We start from the raw sequence: 25,602 nt of genomic DNA, 5'->3' as shown, positions 1-25,602 counted from the left end.
ATGATTAAAGGTCAGCCATACATCCTCAATTATTTAGTGTTAGTTTCAGGCTATGTTATGATCCTTAATGTTTTTATTGAAAACAAAAATTAGGCAAACAAGAAAAGCCAGGGGGGCTGGGGAAAGTAGAACATCTAGAGACCCAGCTCATGACAACCAAACTACCTCTTGCATCTTTCCTGGCTGCTGGGGAATATCAAGCCCAAATGAAATTGGAGGGTATGTTCTCCTAGAAAGTTTCTGGCACTTTATTCTACTCATAATAGAACACTAAAATTAGTGTTTGGCTAATATGAATATGTTCCCCTACCTGAGATTTTGGAATTTTTTTTTTATTCTGCATGAAAATGTTTTAAATTAAAACAAATATAAAACCAGGTCCTGTTATTAAGAACTAGAAAAAATCTTCCCTTTACCTCCTCTTCTTGTCTCTTCCATAGCTTTACTAGACCTTTAGAGGTCAGCAAGAAATGCAGAGAACTGTCTTTTTGCCCTTTTGTGTTGGGACAATTTATTTTTTGGTAGTTCAGCTTTTCTATATGTTCATGTTGCAGAAATTCACAATATATTCATTCCAGCTGCTTCTTGGAGGTGAAACAGAAGAAAGGTCTGAAAAAGCACAAAGATAAACACGACCACTTGAGGAAACATACAATCTATGGATCCTTAAGAGGCTTAGAAACAGAAAAATTTACCTTAAGCTCACTACCCCCAAAAAAGTAGTATTAAGTATCATGACACAGACTCGGTGTAGCAGTGGAACAGGGAGTGAAAAAAACCCTTGGAAATTTGACTTCCTTGATTTGCCAGTGTAGGATGTCAGCTGAAAAGACCCAAGCAGATTTGGTTTAAATCTTATCTTGTGAATTAGGAAGAATCCTCTACTCATACTCTTCCCAGAAACAGAGCACTATTTAACCTCCAGCAGTAGATAACATCACCTGCCTTCTTTCCTTCCACCCCAGATGGAATAAAAGAGCAGTGTGGCTTCAAGGTGATCACACACATATGGCAGGAATTCAACGACTCCATCTCATTGAAGAAATACTTCCTTAGAATCCTGAACTGCTCTCTTTTTTACACCCCAAGGAGGAGTAATTTGGAAAGCAAGGCATGCATAGTACCCCCACTGTGAGCAGTTAAGCTTTGCAGACAGAACAAAACTGCCACCAATGTGAAGATGGAGCACAGAGAAGTATTCACAGTAGTTCCTTCCCCTCACTGCTGCAGTGCAGCACGACAGCCAAAGACACTAGAGCCAGTCCAGCCTGACTGGGAAGCAGTGAAGAACACGTTTTACAGTAATGCTCTCGATCAAATCTAAACCCCTCCCAAGACAGCTTTCTGAGAAGAGATGTTACTCACTGAGCTGCGACAAAAATGTCTTCCTATCTAGTAAACACTAAGTGCATGCTTATGGTTAATTTATTTAAAACCACTTCAACATTTGTTTGAGGAGGAACCATAATAAAATGCAGATGCTGTACTTCTTTACCAAGATACTGAAGCACTTTAAAAAAAAAAAACAGCAGTCATAGAGAAAGCAATGAATACTGTGCAACAGAGAGCCCTTCTCCATCTCACCATCAACACCAGTGCTTTATCACCATTTCTTAGACCTCATTCAACAGCTGATCAGTGCATTACCACAAAGCCTCCTTTCCAAGAAATTGCAAGCCTGTTGGTACTACTTGTAGATTATGGTCAGAGCTAGTAACAAATCCTGTACACGATAAGGCAGAGCTTGCATTCAGTGTCCCAGATTAGAGCATCACTGTCAGAACTCACCCCTGGTTGGGGTGGCCCGGAAAGGTGGAAAAGTCTCTCCTCCAACCCGTGTCTCCAAAGACTCAGTAGACTTCAGTCGTCCGGTCTCAAGGTAGTTTATTGTATGTTATCTAAAAGATTTCTCCCTGAGCTGCTGCGGTCCATCCAGCAGTCAGGCAAGGGCACACTCCGACACCCAGGGGGCTGGTGCCCTCTTTTATATCTTATATTACGTATTAGATGTTTAGAGTTTTCCCCCAATGCCCATCACCTATATTGAACAGTGACTTTCTACTCTAAACCAATCTGTGAATGCCAACATCACCAAGAACATGGAGGTTAGGAAGAAGAAGGAAAGAGGACAGGGCACACCCAAATCCCTCCATCTTAGAACTTCTGACCCCCATGTACAAAACTCAGACCCCTCTGTACAAGGCCTAAAACCCCCCTGTACAGCACTCAAAAATTCTTCCTTTCACTTTGTGACTACTTCTACTACAATATCTAAACTTTTGTGATTTATTGTTCTTCCTGCAAGGTTGGTAAATTGTTCCATGGATCAGGTTCAAAGCCACAGGGGTCTGTGGCTGCATTCCAGGGTTTCAAATGCTTTTGACCTGGGCCCGGAACATCCAAGAGTGTCCAAGGGACATTCTGGGTTCCGACACATCACCAGGCATACATTTGAGCAAAATCAGTTTATCATGAGTGTTGATCACAGTGGTGCAACAAAGAGCCAAACTGGTGATAAAACTGCACTAGATTATTGATATAATCTATTGATATAAGGAAAGCCAGAAGAACTTTCATCCTAGTCTGACTGTCCAAATTCCCACAGTTCTCTCACAGAGATTGAGCCAAAATAATGAAAGTCATTTTTCCAGTGCTGCACCTGCACACACACACACACTTGGGCTGGCTCAGCACAGGCCAGGCTGCATCCCACAGGAATTACAGCACACACAGGATGGGCCCTTCCACAGGTCACTCAAAAGCAGGACAGTCTCTTGTGTGTGGAGCCCAGACTAAGTCAGCTCACTCAGCCTGTGTCAGTCAGAATTCACTGCCCCTATATATATATAAATTCTAGAGGTAACCAAATGACTCCATGTGCTGCAGGCTTGGATCCAAGAGTCTGGATGCACCAGGAGAAGCATGTACCTTCAGAGGCACTGACATATATGCAGAAGCAATTCCAGAAGCAAGGGAACAGCAGAGCTAAAAGAATCCAAGCTGGAGATGTTCTGGCATTCCGAAGGGACAGGCACATAGATAAATCACATTTTACAGACAGTGTCCCGTAATTTTCCACACGCACATTCCCAGCATACAATCCTTGAACAAAAGCACACTACAGCCAGTAGAGTAACACTTCTTCGTAATGGCAAGAATTCTATTTACATATTCAAGTTTAATCTCATAAAGAGCAAAATCTTTCCATACCTAATACCAAAACAACCAATTTCGTAGTGCTCAGTCTCTCCTACATAAATGGGAGGTGTTCAAGCAAGACGCAGACCTAATACATAACAGCTTATAACACAACTTTTATTAGAAAAGTTATACATAACAGCATCACCTATTTTCAAGAATATTAACTTTGAAAAGCAACAAAAACAGACTAAAAATGTGTAACAAGAAACTAATGACCTTTTCTATAATTAAACATTCAAGTTATCTACAATGTCTCTTTTTACAAAGGAGAAAATTATGGTTTTACAGGCACATCATGTTGAAAATAAAGCTGCAGTAACTTTATACAATTAACTTTTTCAAGGATTAGTAAAACATGGTCATCATGTAGTCTCAGAGTTTTTTAAACATTCACATAATTTTACAGTTGAGTATACATTGAAATTTAAGAGTCCCAAAATTATTTCACAAAAGTGCCAACATTAAAACCAGAACCTTCAGTGTGAATAATTTTGCCCTAAAAAAAAGTTAAGACAGGTCTCCATAATCAACATATTCACATAATTTCTGGTGCTACCTGGTCTAACAGTAAAGCTTCATTCTTTAGAAATAAAATCAAACCGGACTTCTTTTGCAAAACTGATAAAACATTTTGAACATGGGAGTGTACATTATCAGAAAAAATTGACGCTAAAACCATAAATATATCCAAAGAGCCATTAATACACTACAAAATTAAGTGGAATTGTGCCCACCTGTACTCTATATTCAAAGTTTGTTGCTCTTTTGGTACAGGTGGTATCTGAATTTAGCAATTTTTCTTATTCTTACTGTTGGATGCTTGCTTAATAAAAAAATCAGATAATTTACAATCTAGAAGTCTGTTTTAAAAAGTGTGGAATTTATATACAGGTCTAACAAACCTAAAGCATTATGATTTCTTAAATGGTTAAATGAAATTACTAGTTTTCATTTGTCACTTATTAACAGTAATTAGCCATTATCAGTAGTGGACCATAACAAGGTGATAAGTGAAAAGGAATGTTTCATCTGAAACGCTTCACATGTTCCGTCCTTTCATGTATCACATAGAGGAAGTGCTTTCCACAGACACTCATTTCCCCTTAGCATCAAGGGCTACAAAAATCTGACTGCAAAAATGCAGTGACACAGCAAGCTGACATATCAGGCACTACCTTTCATATTGGCAGCTTTAAGAGACCCACGGTATGCACAAAGATCTAGAGAAGGGGAGAAAAAACTACTACTATGAGAAGCAGACCGAACATTTCAGATGAGTTTGGCAAAGTTTTTAATCAGACAAAAGGTTGGCCATTCAGATTTACTTATATAGGTTAAAAATATCTCTACTGAATCAACTAGTCAAATTATTGTAAGACATTTTCATTGATACTCAACATCACATGCACCAATATTGCACACATCTGCTCTGAGCTGCTAAAACAATCTTTATCTGGGTGCTTGAGATGTCTGGTTTCTGCAGCCGGAACTCAAGCCACCCAACCCAGCCAGCAGTTTCACTAAAAATTTGAGTGGTAAAGTTAAAATACAAACCCCAAAATAACCCCAAGAGAAAACCAAGGACTTTATACAGACAATAAAATCTAAATTTTCTGCAATGGTCTTGTGGGCCCTACAGATGGGGCAATACACGCACGCACTGTGAGAGGAGCACTAGCTCTGCTCTAGGGAACCATTCAGATAATGTGAAACCTGGGACCAGGGGTGGCAATGATGTCACTGTAGGGCTCCTCCTGTGTCAGCTCTATAGCTTGCTGCTTTTTCAGTACCAGGAAACTGTAGAACTTTGCAGCTGCTTGTTTTCTATTCGTATTTCTGCACAGCTCAAGCAAACTGATAGATTCTGCTCCAGTCTTAGCAAGAGCCCTCTGAAAAACACAACATTGATACCACAAGTTAAATAGAGAACTACACAGAAACAACAATGCCTCTTGGCAAGATTCTGTTTGTTGTCAACCCCAGGACACTGAGGGATTCAGAAGAATGGGAACATTACAACATGAACATGAGAATTTCTTTGCAGATCTTAGCTAAATGGAACCCAGTAGGCTTCCCAGAGATGTGTGAAAAAAATCATTCTTGAATCTGCTGAATGTATTCCAGAAACACTGTTGTATAGAACAAGATTTTATTTCTGCAGCAACAGCTAACCAGTCTTTTTTGACTACAGGACAATTTTTTCTTAATAGGAATAAAATAAAGAAAAATCAAGTTTTATTTCTCAAAATAAATATAATTCCAAAAATAATAAAGTAAAATCTCAAGAGCTAACGTTCTTTAAAAGATGCATAATTTCCCAAGGTGAAAGCCTGTTTATTTCTAAAACTCCTCTGTCTTAAACTAAGTACCCAAAGTCACTTAGATTTTATCAAAGTATTGTGTTTGATTTAAAGCAGAACTGTCTGCCCTGGAATGAATTTCAACTAGATGAAAAGATATTTGGCTGACCAAACTAAATTATTTTATATAATATATTTGGACCTTCACTCCAAATCTCATTGCAGATTTAATTTCAGCCATCCAATGTGATGCTCTTTTGGGTACATGGAAGAAAGAACTGAAAAAAGCAGTTATGGCCAAAGAGAATTCTAAAGCTCTCTTCAGAAACTGTGATAAAACATTCAGAGAGGAAAACATTACACTACACTACCAACTCAACATCTGTGTACTTCAGAAATTATTTTTAAGCTTTTTTCATTTTATTCGGTTGTGCTGATTTGGTCTGGGGCAGAGTTAATTTTCTTCACAACAGCTCATATGGTTGTGTTTTACATCAAGTAGGCTGGAGGTGCACAAGGAGTTGGGAGGGGACACAGCCAGGACAGTTGACCCTAAGTGGCCAAAAGGATAATCCATGTCATGTGGCATCATGCTCTGCATTTAAAGCTGGGTGAGAAAAGAGGGGGGTGTGTGACCATTTGGGATGTGGCATTCAGTGACAGCCCAATCTCAAGAGCTGCCAAAATGTTTAAGGGGAAAAAAGGAGCTACAAACCAGGCTTAAAGGCAAAGGTAGTCCAAGAGTATGTGGAGGACAAACACAGAGAGCGATAAGCAAAGGAACAGTTTGCACTTCAGTTCAGGGTGAACATTGTGGTTTTCAGTCATCATATCAGAAAAAGCCTCTTTAGTTCCAGCAAGCAAGAATCCATCCTACAGACAGATGTATGTCTGTGCAGACTGAACCCACATGCTGGAAATCAGCCAAAGTCACATTTCCACAGTTGTTAAGAGATTCGGCTTCTCATGGAATTCAAGTTTTCAAACTAGCCTAGCCAGGAAGTAAACATCATGTACAATGGTGTTATCCCTAGACCCTCATGGGGGTTTGCCTGAAGACACATAGCACAAAGTCAGAGGTGCTACGATTTCTTTAAAAATACAGTCAATTACTTTATAATTTAAATTTCTGGGAATCTTAGTTGCACACCAAGTATGGACTTAAAGGTTGAAAAACATTTAGGTGAAAAATTTATTTCAAATGTTCTCTAAACAGTAAGTGACAATTATAAAAGTATAGATTCAATTTTAATACAATTATTTGATATAGATTTAATCAACTACATGCATTTTTCCCCATCTAAGATCACTGGTATTTTAGGCTGTAACACTGACTGCAAAGAAAGCTCTTTCTTCACCTTTTAACTCAGCTCAAAAGCATCAGTGGACACACTCAAAAGCTACTTTAAGAGAAAACAAAAGATCATGTGTACCTGAAGGCCATGGAGCATTTGTTGAGTCCTCTTGTTCCATCTCCTTTCTTCTTGATCCTGATCACCCCCTGTGCCATCTTCTTCCTGGAAGCAGGTGTAAAATAAAAGACATCAATGAAGTTTGCTCTGTTTGTTACCAAAGGATATTAAACACTGTACCTAAGAGACAACTTAAGTTATCTTATTTGAGGACATAGCTGGTTTTCTTGCAGAAAGCTACTTTCATTAAGTAGCACAAGCTACTTAAAATGAACCACACCACTGAAGTTCAGAAGTTCTTATCTTAGGCATCATAAACATATAATGGTTCAATCCAGCCACGGGTGAGACTAGGAGAACACTAATTCAAAACAGAATGTATATGTAATTTATAAAATTAATTATTAAATGGTCATGAAATAATTTAAGAATTAAATTTCCAAGGGCTATTTATAAGGACAGACAAAAGGGGTATTTCTTATGCCTTTTACTGAATCCACAGTCAAACATTCATCCACTTCTGGGAAACACACAAACTGATTCTACATAGAGTTCTTACTTCTTCCTCCTCCTCTTCCTCTTTCTCCTTTTCCTTCTCCTTCTCTTTTTCTGGCAGAAGTTCTAGCTCTGGTATTAGCTGGCAGATGTTTTGGGGCTCCTCTGGAGGCATTTCTACAGGTGGTATTTCCAGCTGTTGTGATGGTGGATGCTTTAAGAGCACACAATACAGTTAAACAGTATCATTTTGTCAGTTCTTCTACAATAGAATGATGGTGCTACAGACCAGTTTAATAAAATCCAAGTATATAATCTTAGCCATTTGTCAGATTTTTTCCTTTTTGAAAGCCAAAACCCAATTTTGTTTTGCTATCCATATGTGTATTTTCAATCCTTTAGATTTTACTCAAACCAGAAATTATACCACTGAAAAGTAAAAAGGCTTTCCAGTAACTTCACTTATGCCACCATCCAAACTACTGATCTCATTCCTTGGATCGGCACATGCAAATTTCAAATCCCACATCACCAGATGCAATGCTACATGAACACACTTTAACTCACTGGAACTAGTCATCTTCAAAATATCAAAATGCTATTCTCATCAATATAAACATGAAGGAATTATGACACTGGTACCTGCAAAGTTTCTGAAAACATATGAATTACTTTGGTGCTGAAGTATAATCTCAGAAAATATTTATGTCAAGAGGAAAATACAGAAAATAAATTTAATAGGATTTATGTAGACAGTTTTAATAAAATTAACATATTGTACTCAAGTGCTTACCAGTAAAGATACCTTGACACCTGAAACTGTTTCTACACATACCCTAAAATGGCTAAGCAACTTCTGATGTTGTCACACAGCAGGTATCACTACAGGTTGTTGCTAGAGGCCTGACCTGACCTCTAAGATGATTACAGAATTTCCAACACACCAACATCCCCAATTACACTGACTTAGCACAGTCGATGCTGATTTCACCCCACAAAAAGGGTGAAAGGGCAAGAGGAGCAGCAGCTGCCACCCTGCTTACTAAGATAATGTTAACATCTAACAGTCCCATTCTACAGTGAACAAGCTGTTAGCCAAGGAATGTGAAAGGTTAAAAATGTGCAAACATGAGACACAGCATAAACCAGGGCTGTTCTCACCACACAAGCATTCAGAAAAATACACCTTTCATTTTGCCCATTTCCTTCCTCTCCCCTACACAGTTTCCTTTCACACTGCATCACAGCTAGTGTCCAAGTCTATTCACAACTCAACTAGGAAATCTCTCCAGATAATCAAAGTTTTTCTTTGAAGCCTTAAGCCTGGAACACTAGGGCTGTCTTAAAAGATGTTTATGCAGCTAACACAATCCTTGCTTCATGGAAGCTGTTCATATACATTCACCAAGCAAGACTTGATAAGCAATACACTAGACTCCTTGAAGACTTTTACTGGAGGAAATAGTATAATTTCTGTATCCTACCAGATTTTAAATGTTTCAGTAAGCTTTTCACCTAACGAAGGCACCATAATGATACCCAGGGACAAATGTTCTGATACTACTACAGTGAATCTCAAAGGATTATAGAAAGCTAGGGCCTCAAATCTGTGTCATTTCCTACTCAAAGACACTGCCCACTTGTCATTCCCCATAAAAAAATAGTGAAAGCTTACTCACAGGTAGCACTGGCTCTGGTTCTACTTGCTGCAGTTTGCGTTTAACACCGGTCTGAGCTGGTGGGGGTGGCATAACTGATTCATCCAGGTTGGTTCTGCTGCCTTCCATCATCGACTCTTGTAAACGGCTCGGTTCCTCCAGAATAGGTTCATCTGTATTCCACAACAAATCTTCTTTTAGACACTTAAGAATGTTATAAGAAACTGTACCAAAATCCAATCTGCTATTATTTTAGAATTGAGCACTCTCAACAGCCTGCACTTTTAATCCACTGGTTCAAGCAATTCCTAAGCATCCCCTATGTCTAGGAAAAAAAAGTTATTTTATGTCAGAGATTGCATCACATCAAGCTAAACAACCATTACAAAGCTCATTGTTTCATACATAATCTTTGATGACTTAATACAAAGCACAGATAAAAGAGAAAAATATGCTCCGAAGGAAAGCAGAGCATCTTTGACAAGACACAAACCAATGACATCTCGTTGCTGCTGCTGCTGTTGCTGCTCCTCTCTGGGAACCTCTGGGTTTTCAAAGTCTTTAAGGAACTCATCAAGATTGTCAGCTTCTCCACCTTTCCTCCTCTTTCTCAGGTCTTCTGGTACCAGAGGTGTAAGACAGCGAGTAAAGAGCTACACAAGAAACATTACATTATTCACTACTGCAGTTCTCAGTGTCCTTTTATTTCATTTTGGATGATTAAGTAATATGACCTATCTTTCTTTCTCAGCTTTTAAGCTCCTCTCCAACAGTACTAACGTCTACAAAATTATCTACCTTTGTAACTGGTAACAGCAATGTTTAAAATATTTACCTCAGTTCTTTTACTATGTTTTTTCTTCCAATTATGAATACTGCCGTCACTGCATCACTATTTATATGCTGACATTTGCTATACAAAAAGCACAATCCTGAATATCGTCCATTTAAAAATAAACTTGCACAAAAACATTACCTTCAGTAGTCTGTTATTCCACAAAGGCTGTGCAGGCAGAGAGAAAAGCTTTTCAACTCCACCAGTTTCTTTCCACATCATCAATTTCTTAGTAGGAGGTGCCAAATCCAAAGTAGTAACAATATCAGAGTAGTCACTTAATTGGGCTCGAATAGTCTTGCTGTCCAGTTCTTTCACACTGTCCACAATCAGCTTTCTCTTCCTCTTTGCTTTGGTTTCCTTGACTGTTGAGAAGTAATGAAAGTTAGCTCGAACAGGTGTCATGCTGTAAAAGAATCCTGCAAGTTCTCTGTAGGTCTTACCTGCCCACATATAAAGCTGCCTCAAGAATCTAAGGCAACACTAGCTTTGGGAGAAGGATTAAAAGCTATGTGCGGTATAAAACGTCAAATACTATGAATGCTTTCCTATAACCTACAAATTCTTCTGTGAATTTAAATCTACCTAAGCCTCAATGTCCTCAGCTGCACATGCCTCTCTCTCCCATGGCTTGCTTGATAGACTGGTGCAAATACTGGCCACCAAGTTGAACAGAGGATGGAGCACCTCTCTTATGAGGAAAGGCTGAGAGATTTGGTTTTGCTCAGCCTGAAGAAAAGGGAGCTTTGGAGTGACCTAACTGTGGCAATCCAGTACCTGAAGGGAGCCTGCAAGGAAAACGGAGGGCACTTTTTACAAAGACATGTAAAAAGCTAAGGGGGATTGCTGCCAACTGACAAGAGATATTGGGAAGAAGTTCTCTATTGTGAGTGTGGCAAGGTGCTGGAACAGGTTGCTCAGAGGAGCTGTGGATGCCCCATCCTGTCAGTATTCAAGGCCAGGCTGGATGGGGCTCTGAGCAACCTGGTCTACTGGAAGGTGTCCTTGTGCTCATGGCAAGAGAGCTGGACCTAGATCTTCATGATCCCTTCCAATCCCAGCCATTCTATGACTCTAATCACAGATCTAAAATTCCACACTCACTTTTCCCTAAGCCCTACCTGCGCTTTGGTAGAGTTAATGTGGGCGATTATTTTAACTGTAAACTTCTGACCCTATTCTAGGATAACTTTACTGTGCTCACAGCCTGGTACTCTGCAGCAGACCCTGAAGCTCTGGTAAATGCTGTCTTTGCTGGACCAGCAGATGAGCTGGTCCCCTGCTGCCAGCCCGCCACAAGAGGGCAGTGCCAGGGCTCTCCCACTGGCCAAGCAGGGAATCAAGGCCTGGAGCTCAGCCTAAAAGCACAGGACAAGCTACTTTCTTTCCAGATATTAATTTTTTAATAAAGCAGGGGTCAGTATATAATGAGCCAAACATAGTAACAGTTAAAATAAGCAAGTTTCTTGCATTAAAGAAAAAGATAAGGAAAATTCCTACTTAGTAGAAATTCAAATACAAAGGTGTACCTCCTGAAATCAGCAATTCATTAAAGCTACAAATCACTAGAACAGCACTCATTCTCAGTGTAAACAATTAGCCCCACCCTTCAAACACAGTATACCAAGAACTGTGCTGCATTACAGATGCCATATTAGAATGAAAGACATGCTGAGCTCCATTTCAACTCAGTGCATTTTAACTAGCATTTTTATCTACAGCTCCAGTATCATGCTGTTACATGCACTGACTGCAGAAACTACAAACTAGTATTCTCTGACACCATCCATATCAGCTACCTCTCTGGAAGGTACTGGAGGGATACTATTAGAATAAAAGGAATTCAGCACTTGATCCCTAGTTTCTCGCTAGACATTCATTCCCACTCCCATCAAGCTAAGGTGGTCTCTGACAAACTGTGTTGAATACTCCCCAATAGCTCACTCACCAGTTATGTCAATAGGCTCCAGAGCAAAAGCTTCCTCTTCATTGGGAACAAGCGTTGTCTGGTCAGTCATGGTTGGTAACGGTTCCACCGGATCGACCGAGTCCGGGCTGTCCGGGCCTCCCACTGCCAACGACAATAAGAACTTTGCACTAGGTCAAAACTTTTAACAGGTTGTACTACCCCTCCCATCCCCTCCTCCACACCTTCAGGTGGTTTACCACACTTCATACTTTTGAGCTTAGTATGCTTTTAAGGAATTAAAATCCAAACTACATGAGTTGAAAGTAATTCTAGATCTGGTCCTAGATCATACTCACTTGATACATTATCATCATCATCCATATCATCATGGGGAGGCTGCTCTGGCATCATTACTCCACTTTCTGAGAGTGCAGGTGGGTCATCAAAAATACCACCATCGTTATTACTCAGAAGTTTGTCATCTGAAACAACCAAATGAAAGAATCAGTTTTGCATCCACAAATTCATGAAATAAGTATAGACAAATTTACAAAGAAGTACAGACAAGTTTACTGCAACACAGATGAAGACAGTGCAAAAGTTAGAAATTACTTTCAATGCTGACATAGAAGAAAGTAGCAGTACTCTTTCAAGGGGCATTTCAGCTCCAATTCTGAGCTTACAGATAACATTTATTACAATATACTTGCCACATACTTGCATCTTACATCTAACTTTTTAGAACTTTGTTTTAAATATGCCAACACTTAACATGCTGTGAGTCATCTACACTGCTGCAGTACTCACAAACCAGAATATATGTTCAGTGCCTATATATATATACACACACACTGAGTATAAATACTCACTGTACAAGGCATAACTTTGAAAGAGATTTGGCAACAAAGGAAAAAACTTCCCCTCATCTACACACGAACTAATTAATTGCAGCAGGAAGCAGGATAGAGGAAAAATAAATTTCTCAAACTTACCCAATATTCCACCATCATTTCCTTCTCCAAAATTATCATCTTTGTATTGGTCTTCATATTCCAGGTGATTAGATTTCTCATTGAGGTGACTGGTGCTCTGTTCTGGTTCCAGGAGGAGATTGGAAGCACTAGTGCTCACCAGCATGTCATCCTCAAATGCACTACCTTCTCTCATCATCTCACGATCATCCATCCCAAAGTCACCTGCAAGAATACAATTGCACTGCTCTAAGTGCTAAAACACCAAGATGCAAGAGACCTACCGAACTGATCAACAAAGGCCCATATTGTAAGACCAAACTTTAATTCCATTAATCCTATTTGCAGAGTTCATGACAAGATGTAAGGAATTGTACCCAGCAATACCATAGCAAAAAAATACTGTTCAAACAATTACAAAAATAACTATCTAATTTTCAAAGCATTTTATTGTACTTATTTGAATTGATATTAGCAAGATCCTACTAAACTTCATCTGCACAGAAATCAAATAATTCAATGGAATTCAAAGATATTGTGCCTTATGCCTCAAGGCTGGGGAACAAACCAATACCCAGTCAACACCATTTTTAGATTATTCTTTCAAAACTATTACTAAATTATAGTTTACAATACTGTAGGTTAGGAACCAGACATTCAAATAAAACTGTCTTTATGTTTTAATTCAGATGTTAGAATACTGTCCTTGAAAAGATACCTAAAGTAGCAAACTTGTCACCAGTGACTGATTCAGCTTTAGAAATGTCCCAATGGTTTCTGACTGAGAGCATGCTTATGTTTAAAGCAACAGTTCACTTCATATTCACATCACATTTTGAAAATTATAATTGTCACGGTACTTCAATTATTAACTTGACTGAATATTCTTCAGCTTTTCTTTCTGCCTGTTCTAGGCAGCTAGAAGTTTGCTGAGCATTAGAGAACAGCCTTTCCAGAAAAACTGACATGAACAAACTAAAAATTAAATATACAAAACCACAGCACGTTTGATCTAATTTGTTTAGAGCTCGTTGAGCATGCCCTAGTAATTGCAAAGCCATATCTTACAATAACTGAAATTTGCTAGTAACACATAATAACACATGAGATGCTTACCAAAGTCATTATCCTGGAGGATACTGATGTTGCCTACTTCTTCTCTCATTGTAATTTCTTCCACTCTACTCTGGTTCAAACTGAACTGCTGAGCCACATCAATATCACTTAAACAGAAGGCAATTAGTAAAAATCTCATTAAAAAACAAAGAACAGATAAAGCCTGCTGAAATAAACATATTATTCAGTAAAAACAATTTTACATTCAAGTCAATTATTGAAAAAAAAAATAAAGGTGAACACTGAATAGAAACTATTACTTAAAAACAGTGAGATCATTAATGGTTCAAACCTATTATCCAAATTGCATTAGCTTCTGAGAAATGTATCAGTAACCTCTCTTACTCCTTGATGTGCTGGGATTACTAATTTCAAAGGCCAAATTAACAATTAAGAAAAACCCACCCCTTCAACTTCAAAAGCTATTAATATAGTTTATCAAACACTGTATTTTGCACCACTACCAAGTTAACACCTTTTGTGGTGTATTAAGGTACATTTCTTATAAATACACAGAATTTTTTTGCAGTTTCAAATTAGTATATACTCTAATTTGAATTTAAACTAAATTGAACAGTGAGTAAGCTGGATTCTAAAATATGAATATTATTAATAACTCAAATAAAAAAATAAAATAATAAAAACCATCAGTTTTTTAAAGATTAAGAACTATTCAAGTTGTGTACTTGCTATATGTAAAAGTAACTCATAAATATTAATAAGTTTTAAGAATTAAAAGCGTTACTTTATAAGGTCAACAACATAAAACTAATCTTGTCCAACCTAAGGATGTATGTGATGTAGGGTGCCTTGCATAGAAGAAAAGAAAGTTATAATAGCTATCTGAGTTTTTCAGAAGCTCCTGTAAGGACAGCTTTAACTTCAGTTACAGTCAATGCTACTATGAACTTAAAATCAACTTAAAAATGACTGCACACTTCTTTATCAGTATATAAAAAAGACCTAAGGATAGAAGTAACCTACAGACTATTTTTTTACATTCAGCAATGAGTTAGCTGTTTAAAACCAGGTTCTCCTCAACTAAAACCAATTCTCATTGTCATTGAAATGGAAAAAACCCCAAGGAAAAAACCCCAAGCTTACTCTAGATCAGGGAGTGGTTGGTCAAAATCGTGAAACTCCTCAGGTAAGGTAATAGCATTATAAGCAGCCTCTCTGTTTTCCTCAGGCAAATCAACAACTCCTGCAAGGAAGAACACCCAGACATGAGTTCCCACTCCTTACAAGGACAGCATTTTTCACCATGCCATTAGCATTTTCTCTCTGCATGGGCCTACTGTCTTTAAATTTGTTGAGCTGAACTGATGCTGAGATACCTACAAAGAAACCTTAGATAATGGTAGTAAGTGAAATTCAAACTAAATTCAAAACAAATATCCTCAAGCCCTTGCACTGTCTGTATAAACTAATATTTGTGCAGCACTTTGCAGAGCTGTGCGGCCAACACAGGCACTGCATGTTTCACAACACTACAGGTACCTGCTCCAAAATAATTCGATCATGATACATAGTATGAGCTGCAGGGCTCTACATTACAGTGGCAGCAGTGTGACTACTTTGCTACTGATCCTTTATTCAGTTCCATCAGTTCCAGAAGTCCTGAACAGAACCAATTGCACTTGGGGCTCACTAACTTATAGGCTTCTGCACATAAAAGATCTGTATTACCAAAACCACACACATACCTTTTCTTATCCTCCAGAGATGCTTACTCTTATTCAGCAGGCATTCTCAGAGCATGAATATCAGATTGGGCATCACAAAACCAGTGCCAGCAGTTGGTCCCTCTGTTTTATTCAAAGTCTTAAAAGGTCAGGGCACTTGAAAGTGCATGGGAAATGCAGGTTCAATTCCTTCTGTAACTTGCAGAAGATTTGAGCTCTATGCTCTGCCTTCTGACCCACACAAACAACACAGGCAATTCTGAGGTACAGATACTTCAGAAACACTCTGCTCCCCTCTGCAATGAATAATCAAAGAACCACTGTCCACAGAGACCAGGAACAAGCATGAGTCTGTAGCTTACTCATCACAGTACTTGACTAGGAATGAAGAAATTTAGTCCATCCTTTCAGGGCTGTTCAGTATTTTTACTTGTCTGCTGCTTAAAATGAAACATGTAAATGATTCTCAGAACAGAAATACTCATTGCCTAAGGCACAATGCTGATAAACTGAAAATAAAGACCAGTGCCTCAGCTTCTGTCACACCAGCATGGCACTTTTTATAAATATTGATTTTAAGGTGCTTCACCTTCGACATGCACTCTTGTTAGGAGAGGGAAAATTGGGAAAACAGAATGCCTTGTGATATGTTCTTATTATAACCCAGGGAAGTTAAACACAGTAATAAACAAAAAACTAGCAACAGTCAACAAATTGCCACTTAAAGCTACATAACATTCAGTACTTGAATTCAGTGCCTGAATCACAACCTGTAGATCAGGAAATTAAGATAAAGGCATTACATACCTTAACTTTTCTCAAGTAACTGCTGCACTGGCTTTCGAGAGTTGCCTTTTTAAAAAGCAAAAAGTCTCCCTCAAGTTCAGCTTTTAAATCTATTGCACTCACTAACTTAAAAAGGCAGAATATGATTTAGCAGCTGTGAGCATCCAGCAGCATCACTGCCACAGCTACATTTCAGCTGAGAAAAAGTTCCCCAGGCCAAAATTAAAGAAAACTATCTATAAAGGCATGAAAGAATGAAAGCCAAATAATTAACTGACTGCTGGACAGAAAAGTAATTTCAGGTATTAATAAGGAACCCCATTTTCATGTAAAATATTGAAGTAAGCAATTACAGACTGGGAAATTATGTTGCAAACATACAAAAGGAAAACTATCTTTGATGTCCACGTTACAGTTCACATTGTTTTCAGAAGCTATGATGTGAAAGTGGTAAAAAATCAGCTTACTTTCATGTTTCGTTTGTAACTCATAGCAAAAGAATCCTGACCCTTGACAGAAACCAGCCCCCTTCTGTGCTTCTATTCACAAGGGCACTGGTCTTTTTCAGACAGAAGGTAAAAATCATGCAGTGTATTTCCAATTAACATCACACACCAGCGACAGTCAAAATGCTAAGTGGGATTTTACTGAATCAGCGTCAGTAGGAGAAGTTTTTGTTCAGGATTCAGTTAAAAGATGTTTTTCAGCAAACAACTCAGTCAGCCAGCCAGCTGCAATAATTACTTGTCCCATAACCTATATCTTCAGGTAATTATACAGACATAAGAAGGCAGAATTGTATGCCTTCTTAATAAATACATTTATCAATGTAGCTTTTCAGAGAGCACTTAGATAAAGACAGATACCTGGACGAAAAGCCATCTTAATCTTAATGAAAGCCTCATTACAGTCTGCAAGAAGATACTTTGCTTTCCTGTGGTAGATTCTAACAACGCCTAGTAAAAGATGTCCTGAGGTTCGAAGTGCCATCTTCACCTAGAAACATATTGCACAATCAGTGAATTAGATGCATCCTCCTTTTCCCTTCAATGACACCTCAGTCAGCTTTACATTCATTTTCTCAATAAAATCAAATATCCAAAACAAGTATAAAAATCAGCAGAAATCTGAAGAAACAAAGAATGCAAAGTCTATTACATCATTTATGGATGACCTAGCAAATATCACTAAATTAATATCAGCTTATTCCAGGAATTCCCAAACACTGCTCTATCTAGTTAAAAAAATAAATTACAAGGCCTATTTTTATTACATCTTCTTTTCTACCATCTTTGCTACTTCAATTGTAGAAAAAGTGAAAAATACAAAAAGTTGGGCAGCCATAAATAGTGATTTGATAAAGTAAAATCTGGTAAAAAAACTGTTAGCTACCTCTCCATGTGCTGTCCTGCAGTGGAAGATGTGGAGTGCCCATAAACAAGCACTGCCACAGTAAAACAATTTAAAGTTCCTTTCCTTTTCAATCTCACTGCTTTTCTATGTAATGAAGTATCTACTGTGGGAACATAAAACTGAAAAAAAGTAATTCACGGAAGGATTCTTCTTTAAGTATGTTAGGCTGAAAGAGCATGAAATTTGTGTTGAATGGTACATGGAATAGTTATCTCACAGAAAGAGTAAGCCATACAGGACTTAACATCATCAAATTCGAGATTTTTATTTCCTCCAATGTCTTTTTAATATTTCAGCTAATGAACTGTTACCAAGTTAAATATATGAAGAAGTGCCTATTAGTTACTCCTTTCTCTAAAAGAATGCTCCAGCTCACTAGTGAGTCCATAAACATTATCTTCTTCCCAAATCCTTCCGAAAGTGATAATGAAACAAATCACTATTCTGGAAGAGTAAGCATCTCTGTGATTGCACAATACACTTTTTGCTTACACTTAGCAGTTCTTCTAAAATCTAGAGTAGCATTATAAAAATTGTTAACATTCATATCAACCAAAATAAAAGATATAAATAAAGTTTTCTTTTGTTTTCAAGTAGTTGCTTTTTTTATAAGACATTGACATCTGTTAAGTGACAAAAGTTACAACTGCACCATCAGTTCTAAGATGAACAATTTCACTGTCATGAGTAGTAGAGGGGAAGAAAAACAAAACAAAACAAAAAAAAGTAAAAACATCAAGCTACTTAAAATGTCCTCCTGTTTCACAACAGAGTATTTCACATCTAAACAGACCTTTCCACCCTTTTTCCACCCTTTAAAATAGCAACATTAAGAACTTTATTTGCTTCAGTGGCCCATATAGTAATTACCACCTGTACACTCAAGTTCTTTTCACTGCAAGGTAACATGAGATTAGTGTAAAACAGATACCTTTGGGGAAATGATGCTCTCCACGCTGCTCTCCAGATTACATTCAAAAACATGGGCTTTGGTCAGCTTCTTATCCCAGTGGGCCGCCAGCCAGATTTTGGCCAGCGGCCCGCGTTTGCTCAGGACAAAGTGGGCATAGAACATGGTCCCAGATGTCTAAAACAAAGTGCAAACCTGTAAAGAGAACATCCTTTTAAATACCCCCCCTTATCCTCAAAAGAAGTGCACGTTTGATTTTTAACCACTGAGGTCAGACTATGTAATATGCTTAAGAAGCCAGCACTTAGAAATGGTATCCCTGTATTAGCATATATACGTATTTATTACAGAAGAATTACAAAGCAGAAATAACACCCACTAACAGCCACATACACAACTTAGAAATGTTTACCATCCCTCAAGAAAAAATAATCTTTAATTTTTTTACCTTTAGGGTAATGATTCCAAACTCTCCTAATGCAAAGAAGCACATCTCAGTTTTCACTCCACAGTAGTTTTCTATGACTTCTTTCTATTTTTAGTTCAGTAGCTACTACTCTACTATATCAGTATCTATTATATATTGTCCTAACAAAACATTCATCTTTTTAAAATATACAGCCCTAATCTTTTTGGACTTCACTATAATTTCCTAAACAGGAAGCACAATCATATCTTCCATTTCTGAACAGACCATTCTCCATTTCATATTTTTTTAATCAAGTGTTGATAGAAGTGGTGAGAAAACTGACTGCATTATTCCAAACTTCCTTAAGCTTCCATTTTCTTTCTCCTTCATTGGAAAAAAAGAAGACATTCTTATCTATTTATCTAGTAATTACTTTTTTATGACTGATAAGATGCCAACACATCAAACCATGGGGAATGAGAACAGCATGATGCCTTATGATCTAAACATGCCACTTCCATGCATGAGGTAAACATATGATTCAGTTAACTACAAGGAGAGGAAAAAAAAGTTTGCATTAAAAAAGTGAAAGAATCTCCACAAAGAGTTTTTCCAGTAGTTTCTATAACCCAGGAAAATTAATCAAAAGAGAAGAACAGAAAAGCACAACTAGTGCATTTTACTTTTTACCTCCTCTACGCCTACAGAAAAACTGCCAGAGGAAGCACAGCAAGTCACAATTGTTACTGCTAGGAATTTAAGCACAGGGGCAAAAGAAGCTCTGACATTACTGATTCAGTGGAAATAAAGCCAACTTCATCTGGATAATAAATGAAAAAAATGTATATCTCAAAGTCAAGTCCAAGAACTTTTTTGCTTCCATTTTGAGAGTTGCATAACAGAACTGATTATCAAGCTACTCTCTTAATGACAGATTGGCCAAAAATTTCATCCATGACCAAAACAGTGGATTTTAAGGAAATAAAGGCCACATTCTGCTTAAACTCAAATTAGCTCACTATACAGAATTAAAACTACTCTTAGGAGTGAAGTTAATAGTTTTTAGTTACAATAAAGCTGGAAATTGCCAAAAAGTTAAAATGCCATTTTTATTTGTTGGGATTGTGCAACAGCACAGAGCTAAGGACAGCACTGCACAAAGATGGGCACAAGCATGTTTTTCCAGGAAGCACAATGATATAAATTTTGGATAAACATTATCTAAAGGAAGGTATTCTTCTTTTTCCCCCCATGATTTTTTGAAAGAAATCACACTGTCTAAAGTCCAGGAGACAATTCAATCCTTGCATATTTTTCAAGGCCTCAGTATTTTTGTATATGCAGAGACATAAGTTTGTAGCACAGCATTTTGATATCTTGAGTTGCTACCAGAACCATGCAACAGTAAGCCTGTAATTACTCCTGAACATGAAGAACGGGGGAAAACACAAACATAGAGTAAACAAAACCACTTCTATTAATCCATTAAAAGCATTCAACAGCAGTTGCAAAAGAGCATACTTTGATTAGTGGAGTTTGGCACAATAACTAAAACAGATAACGGGTTTCACAAAACTTCAAGCATACAGTTAACAGAAAACATACTTAAGTTTCTTGTTAAATGTGAAAATCACTATTTGGACAACTTGGACATAATCAATTTATCACTTAAGGATTCTGTTACCTAAAGCAATAATTTCTTGTCACACGAGTCCCTGCCAATTCCAAATTCCAGCAGATGCTCTGCATGGCAATAACTGGGTCAGAGCAACTGTACAAAGCCCACCTTTACAGTTCAGCTGTTTAGCACCTCAGCTCTTCAAAGCAAGCCCCAAAGGCTGCTCCTGCTTTCTCAAGATTTGCTCTTTCTTTTCAGATACTCCCTCTTCTGCATTTCAGACTTTTTGTCTGATCTTTAATTCATAGCACAGTATGTTGAGGCAGTGGCATAAAGGAAGAAATAGATTTTCTGGCAAATTTGAGACTAGGATGAATGTTAAAGGAACCAAAAGTTTCTACAAGTGGCAGAGTGCTCAGGCAGACACATAGAATATATCACTGGCTGAAAAAGCAACTCCTAAGAATCCACAAAAGGGTAGCTGATGGCTCCTAAAAAGCTTGTAAGGTAAAACACAACTGTCAGTTTTTGAAATTAACTGGATATGAAACAGGACCATAAACTTGTTCTAAGAACTTCGGCATTTTTCTGTCTTGCTTGCATTCCTCTAAGGCAAAAAGAATATGTGCTCACACAAGGCCAGATAGGACCCAATCCTGATCTTGCCAAATCAACCTTTTAAAATACCTGAAACTTTACTACCATTAAAGGTAATTTGCTTCAATGTGCCACAGTTATCCTCAGGTTTTCTCTAACTTGGTCAACAACTGCACAATTTTAAAAATACTGTTCTTCCTATAGAAGTGTAAAAAATCTCCTCTACTCTGCGCTTTTCTCTTTGCTGAACGTCTACACACAAAGTAAGTGAAATGTAAAGCAGAACTAACATAACGCTGGTCATACACAGGGTCTGATCCAGAATGTGCCTGTTTCATCCTCTCATCTGAGACTCTGGTAATTGCTCCTTTCAAAGTATGAAAATTTGGTGGATGGTGTAACTACAAGCTTCATCTTAACCCTCAACTCACATATATTTCATCTTAAAATCCTTCTTCTGATTAGAACAGCTGTCTAACCTCTGAAAAGCACACCAGCATAGTTAGTTCCATTCTTCAAGGCATGCAGAAAGGTGCTTAATGAACGAAGAGCTGACAATAGGCAGAACATCCAGCATATTTTTATTTGACTGTGGCTCACTCTAGCTCATTAAGCCCACTCATCAGCTGCTCTCCCTAGATTAGGATATGTACAGGCAGACATACACACCAGTCCCCAAGTTCAGTCTTCTACTTTTTTACTGTCACCTACTTTTGTTCCTTGTAAAGCTAGTCCAAAACTACAGTCACACATGAATGAGCAAATTCCACACTACAGTTTAAGAAATCAGCCAGTAATTTTAATGAATTTGTCCTTATGCTATCCTTCAATTTCTCTTCTCTGCTGGTTTCCCCCCACCTGCATAATTTCCTCCTAAACTGTTTCTGCTTTGCTAAGCCCAGGCAGCCCTGGGTGATCTGGGGAAGGTTGAGATCACCCTGTGCACCTGCATCAGTCTGAGCTGGCCTTACCAGACTTCAGAAGCTCAGAAGAACTACCCTGACCCTGCAACTGCTCTTTGAAGAATTCAACTTTAACTCATAACCCTTCACTCTCCAATCCTTCTTACATCACTAAACTTCCCGTGTGTGGATACTCACTAATGCTGCCTCCCTGGCAGGTTTTGGTACCACACTGAACACCTGGTGCCACTGAAAAAAAATTTATCACAAACTCCACTAACATCACCTTACAGCTCCAGGCTTCTTTTCACCACTACGTTATCTGATCTCCTTCCTTCAACCCCTTCTATAATTGTCTGGTTAATCCACATTTATCTGAATTTTAATGTATTTCTTTGTGGCACTGGCAGCTTTACTAATGCTCAGTGTCAAGTCACCTTAATTTCTTATGTCTACAAAATTAATTATTGAAAAAGGTAAAACTGAACTAGTTCAACTTTACATACCTTTGGTAAATGCATACAGCACTTTCCATTTGTCTCCAGGTCTTGTTTCTTACATCAACAATTTGTCAGAAGTTCTGTGGCTGAGGTTGCACTACCAAGTCTATTAATTACTCAAACCATACCACTCCGTTACAGGAACTGCATTCACTGCTCTCCAATTACAATATACTACACACCTACATAATCAGATAGAAGCAGCGTCCCACTAAGGTTACTAATTCAAAAGGCAGATCATTCACAAGTACTGTACACAGCTGGAAATTACTGAACCCTCTGAACACCGGTGTCCTCCTCCCTCAATTCCACATTCACACCTAACCCTCAGCAGGTATCCTGCCCTTGCCCCTACACTCAGAATGCTCAACCAGTAGAAATCTTTTTAATTGAAGGCCCTGTCTCCATTATCCCAATCTATTTTGTGCAAGTCCAGATCCAAGTCAAACTAATAAACTTGCAGAAACCATGTGCTAACACACGCTTTTAAAGCGACGTAAGTTGAACAGAATCCCTTATGTCATTCCAGCTTTCGCAGTTCTTTCTCTGCACTGTTCATCCAAAGAGCCCAAATGTAAAAAGCTTGTTAACATTTTACCTTTAAGAAGTTAAACTGATGTGGTAACTAAAGCAAATACTCCAATTTCTGTGGGAAATCCCATGGTATAAGCAAGACATTATTAATTTGTGTGGTAATTTAAGTTTATCATAGGTCTCACTAACTTTTTGCTCCTCCTTTTATTACCCCTATCACACCTACTTCCTCTCTAGTTACAACTTTAAATGAGTGGGCTTTGCTTTCCTAAATTTTGTGAATTGTCTAATATTTACAAATGAACCTTCATAAGATAAAACAGAAGCCCGGCCCTAATAATGCTTTGATGTCCCCCGCTTTTGATAATGAGTTTTACAGAGTAAGAGACTAAGTATGCTTATCACCCACATTTGCACAATGCGGGCCTAAATGGTAACTTCGCCAAATTTACAGTAGTTTCTTCATGTGTCTGAATTTAAAGAAAAGCTATTTTCAATGAAAGATGCCAGTAAGTCACAGTGACCCCAAGTTTCCTTTGTTATTGATAAAAACAACGCCCTGTTTTGTATTTAACAGAAGCGTTTTTAATCAGGATCAGAGAAATATTAACAACAATACCAAGATTTCTAACAGTGTCCCTAAGAGCAAAATCCTGGTTCTTCCAAAGGTCGGCATTTTTAAAGGGCCCTTTTATTTGCAGCTCTACAGCCACAGTATCCAGAAAGCAGTTCATTGCCACCAGAGAGGCTGTGAGAACATGCGGTACCCTGGCCCATCCATAGCAGAAGGAAAATTGCACTTAAAACCAGAACACTAGCAAATGGAACTTTGCTCCCGTCCCTCTCCGCAGACGCAGCAGCCTCGCAGTCCGTTCAGCGAACGCGCAGCCAGGGATCGGTCACACGGCGGCGGCCCCCGGCCTCCCCAGGGCTCCCTCGGCTGCCCCGTGACCCGGCTCCCCGGGGAAGGTCCCTGCGGATCCGCGCGTGGCCGCTCCAAGGGCCCGGACCCCGCTCCCCACGGGCCGTGCCGCCGCCAGGCCGCGCTCAGGGCCCCGCTGCGGCCGGCCTCACCTCAGATCGCCCCGGACACACGGTCCTTCCCGGGGAGTCCCGGGTGTCGCCGAAAGCCGGCTCCGAGTCCGAGCATGACGGCAGCACCCCGAGAGCGGGGCTGCGGCTGGGCCCCGCCGGGCCCCTTCAGGCGCCGGCAGCGACCGCGGCGGCCGGAGCCACTCCTTACCCTGCTCTGGGCCCGGGGACCGCTCGCTGCTCCTGCCGAGCCGAGCCGGGCCGCGCCGAGCCCGAGCCCAGTCGAGCGGCGCCGAACCGAACCAAAGCTGAGCCGAAGCCGGGCCGGGCCGAGCCGAGTGGAGCCGAGCCGCTGGCTGAAGCAAACAAGATGGCGGCCGCGGCCCTTCCTGCGCGCGAACGCGCCGTTCAAACCGCAGGATGTTTACGGTCAAATCCCCCCCCAACCGGCCCCGGCCCCGCCACTGCGCGTGCGCGCGGCCCCGGGAGGCGGGGCAGAGCCGCGGCACTGACGAGCGGCCGCTGAGTGACAGCGGCGCGCGGGCTCCGCGGGGGGCGGGGCCTCGGCGGGGGCGGGGCCGCCGCGCGCGCGCGGCTCTCCCGGCGAGCGGCCGGGCTGTGAGGGCGCCCCGCCCTCGTTCCGCCCGGAGCGGCTCTGCGTTCTTCGGTTTGAAACGTGGGGAGGAGGGGCCGCGTTCTTCCACCGACTGCTGCCCCGCCGTCTTTCTGAGCCCTGCAGCTCCCCCCGGCTGCCGGGGCGCTGCCGGTGTTTGTGCTGTGGGGTGGTTTGTTGTCAAGGGAAACAGCTGCGGCCTCCGCTCGCTTTCTTTGTTTGGACCAATTTGATTTCGACTGTATATAGAAAGGTTTTCTTGGCCCTAATTTACTGATTTGGGGGAAGTATGGCTACAACAGGACTCTAAACAGAAGGCGTCAGTCACTAGGTAAAAGCAATGGAAAGGGAAAACAAGGACTGCTTTGGGAAACGGATTTTTCTGGTCTCTTTCAGGCACTAGGAATCTGATGGTATGAGTACATATTCTGGATGAACACCAAACAGCCTTTGTCCTAAAGAGACAGAAAATTCAAAAACTTCAAAATAACTTTTAAAATAACATCTGAAACTATACTTGTAGTGTAACAGATCATTGGTTTACAAAGATAATGTCAGAATACCAAGAAAATCTGCCTGAGGGTTTAAGGAGTATTACTGCTGTTTGTGACATGCAGATAATACATCTTAAGGGATGATAACATCAGCAAATAATATGTAAAAACGTGCAGGTTCAGTCTTCTGGTTCTCTTTCCTTAGATTCAGT

General features: G+C 39.6%; 1 protein-coding gene across 3 annotated transcripts; it reads right to left on the bottom strand.

The window, feature by feature from the left end:
- Positions 1-452: 452 nt before the first annotated feature.
- On the bottom strand, positions 453-24,693 carry RAD21 (RAD21 cohesin complex component). Of its 3 annotated transcripts, none has more exons than XM_068182570.1 (15): positions 24,495-24,693; positions 18,713-18,886; positions 17,235-17,364; positions 15,002-15,101; positions 13,898-14,004; positions 12,803-13,006; positions 12,167-12,292; positions 11,850-11,972; positions 10,043-10,266; positions 9,560-9,719; positions 9,088-9,239; positions 7,473-7,622; positions 6,935-7,018; positions 4,915-5,090; positions 453-609 (listed from the first exon to the last, which is right to left on the bottom strand). In XM_068182570.1, exons 2-15 carry the CDS (start codon positions 18,854-18,856, stop codon positions 570-572), a joined length of 1,920 nt encoding a protein of 639 aa, XP_068038671.1. In that variant the 5' UTR covers positions 18,857-18,886; positions 24,495-24,693; the 3' UTR covers positions 453-569. The 3 variants fall into 3 exon arrangements, with proteins under 3 accessions (XP_068038671.1, XP_068038678.1, XP_068038688.1); XM_068182577.1 differs by lacking the exon at positions 24,495-24,693 and adding an exon at positions 20,887-20,910; XM_068182587.1 differs by lacking the exon at positions 453-609 and having other exon boundaries at positions 3,295-5,090.
- Positions 24,694-25,602: the final 909 nt, after the last annotated feature.

The sequence above is a fragment of the Anomalospiza imberbis genome, chromosome 1 (genome assembly GCF_031753505.1).
Source record: "Anomalospiza imberbis isolate Cuckoo-Finch-1a 21T00152 chromosome 1, ASM3175350v1, whole genome shotgun sequence".
NCBI classification, from domain to species: Eukaryota; Metazoa; Chordata; class Aves; order Passeriformes; family Viduidae; genus Anomalospiza; species Anomalospiza imberbis.
Note: the sequence above shows the minus strand (reverse complement) of the source record. Positions and strands in the feature narration are given on the sequence as shown.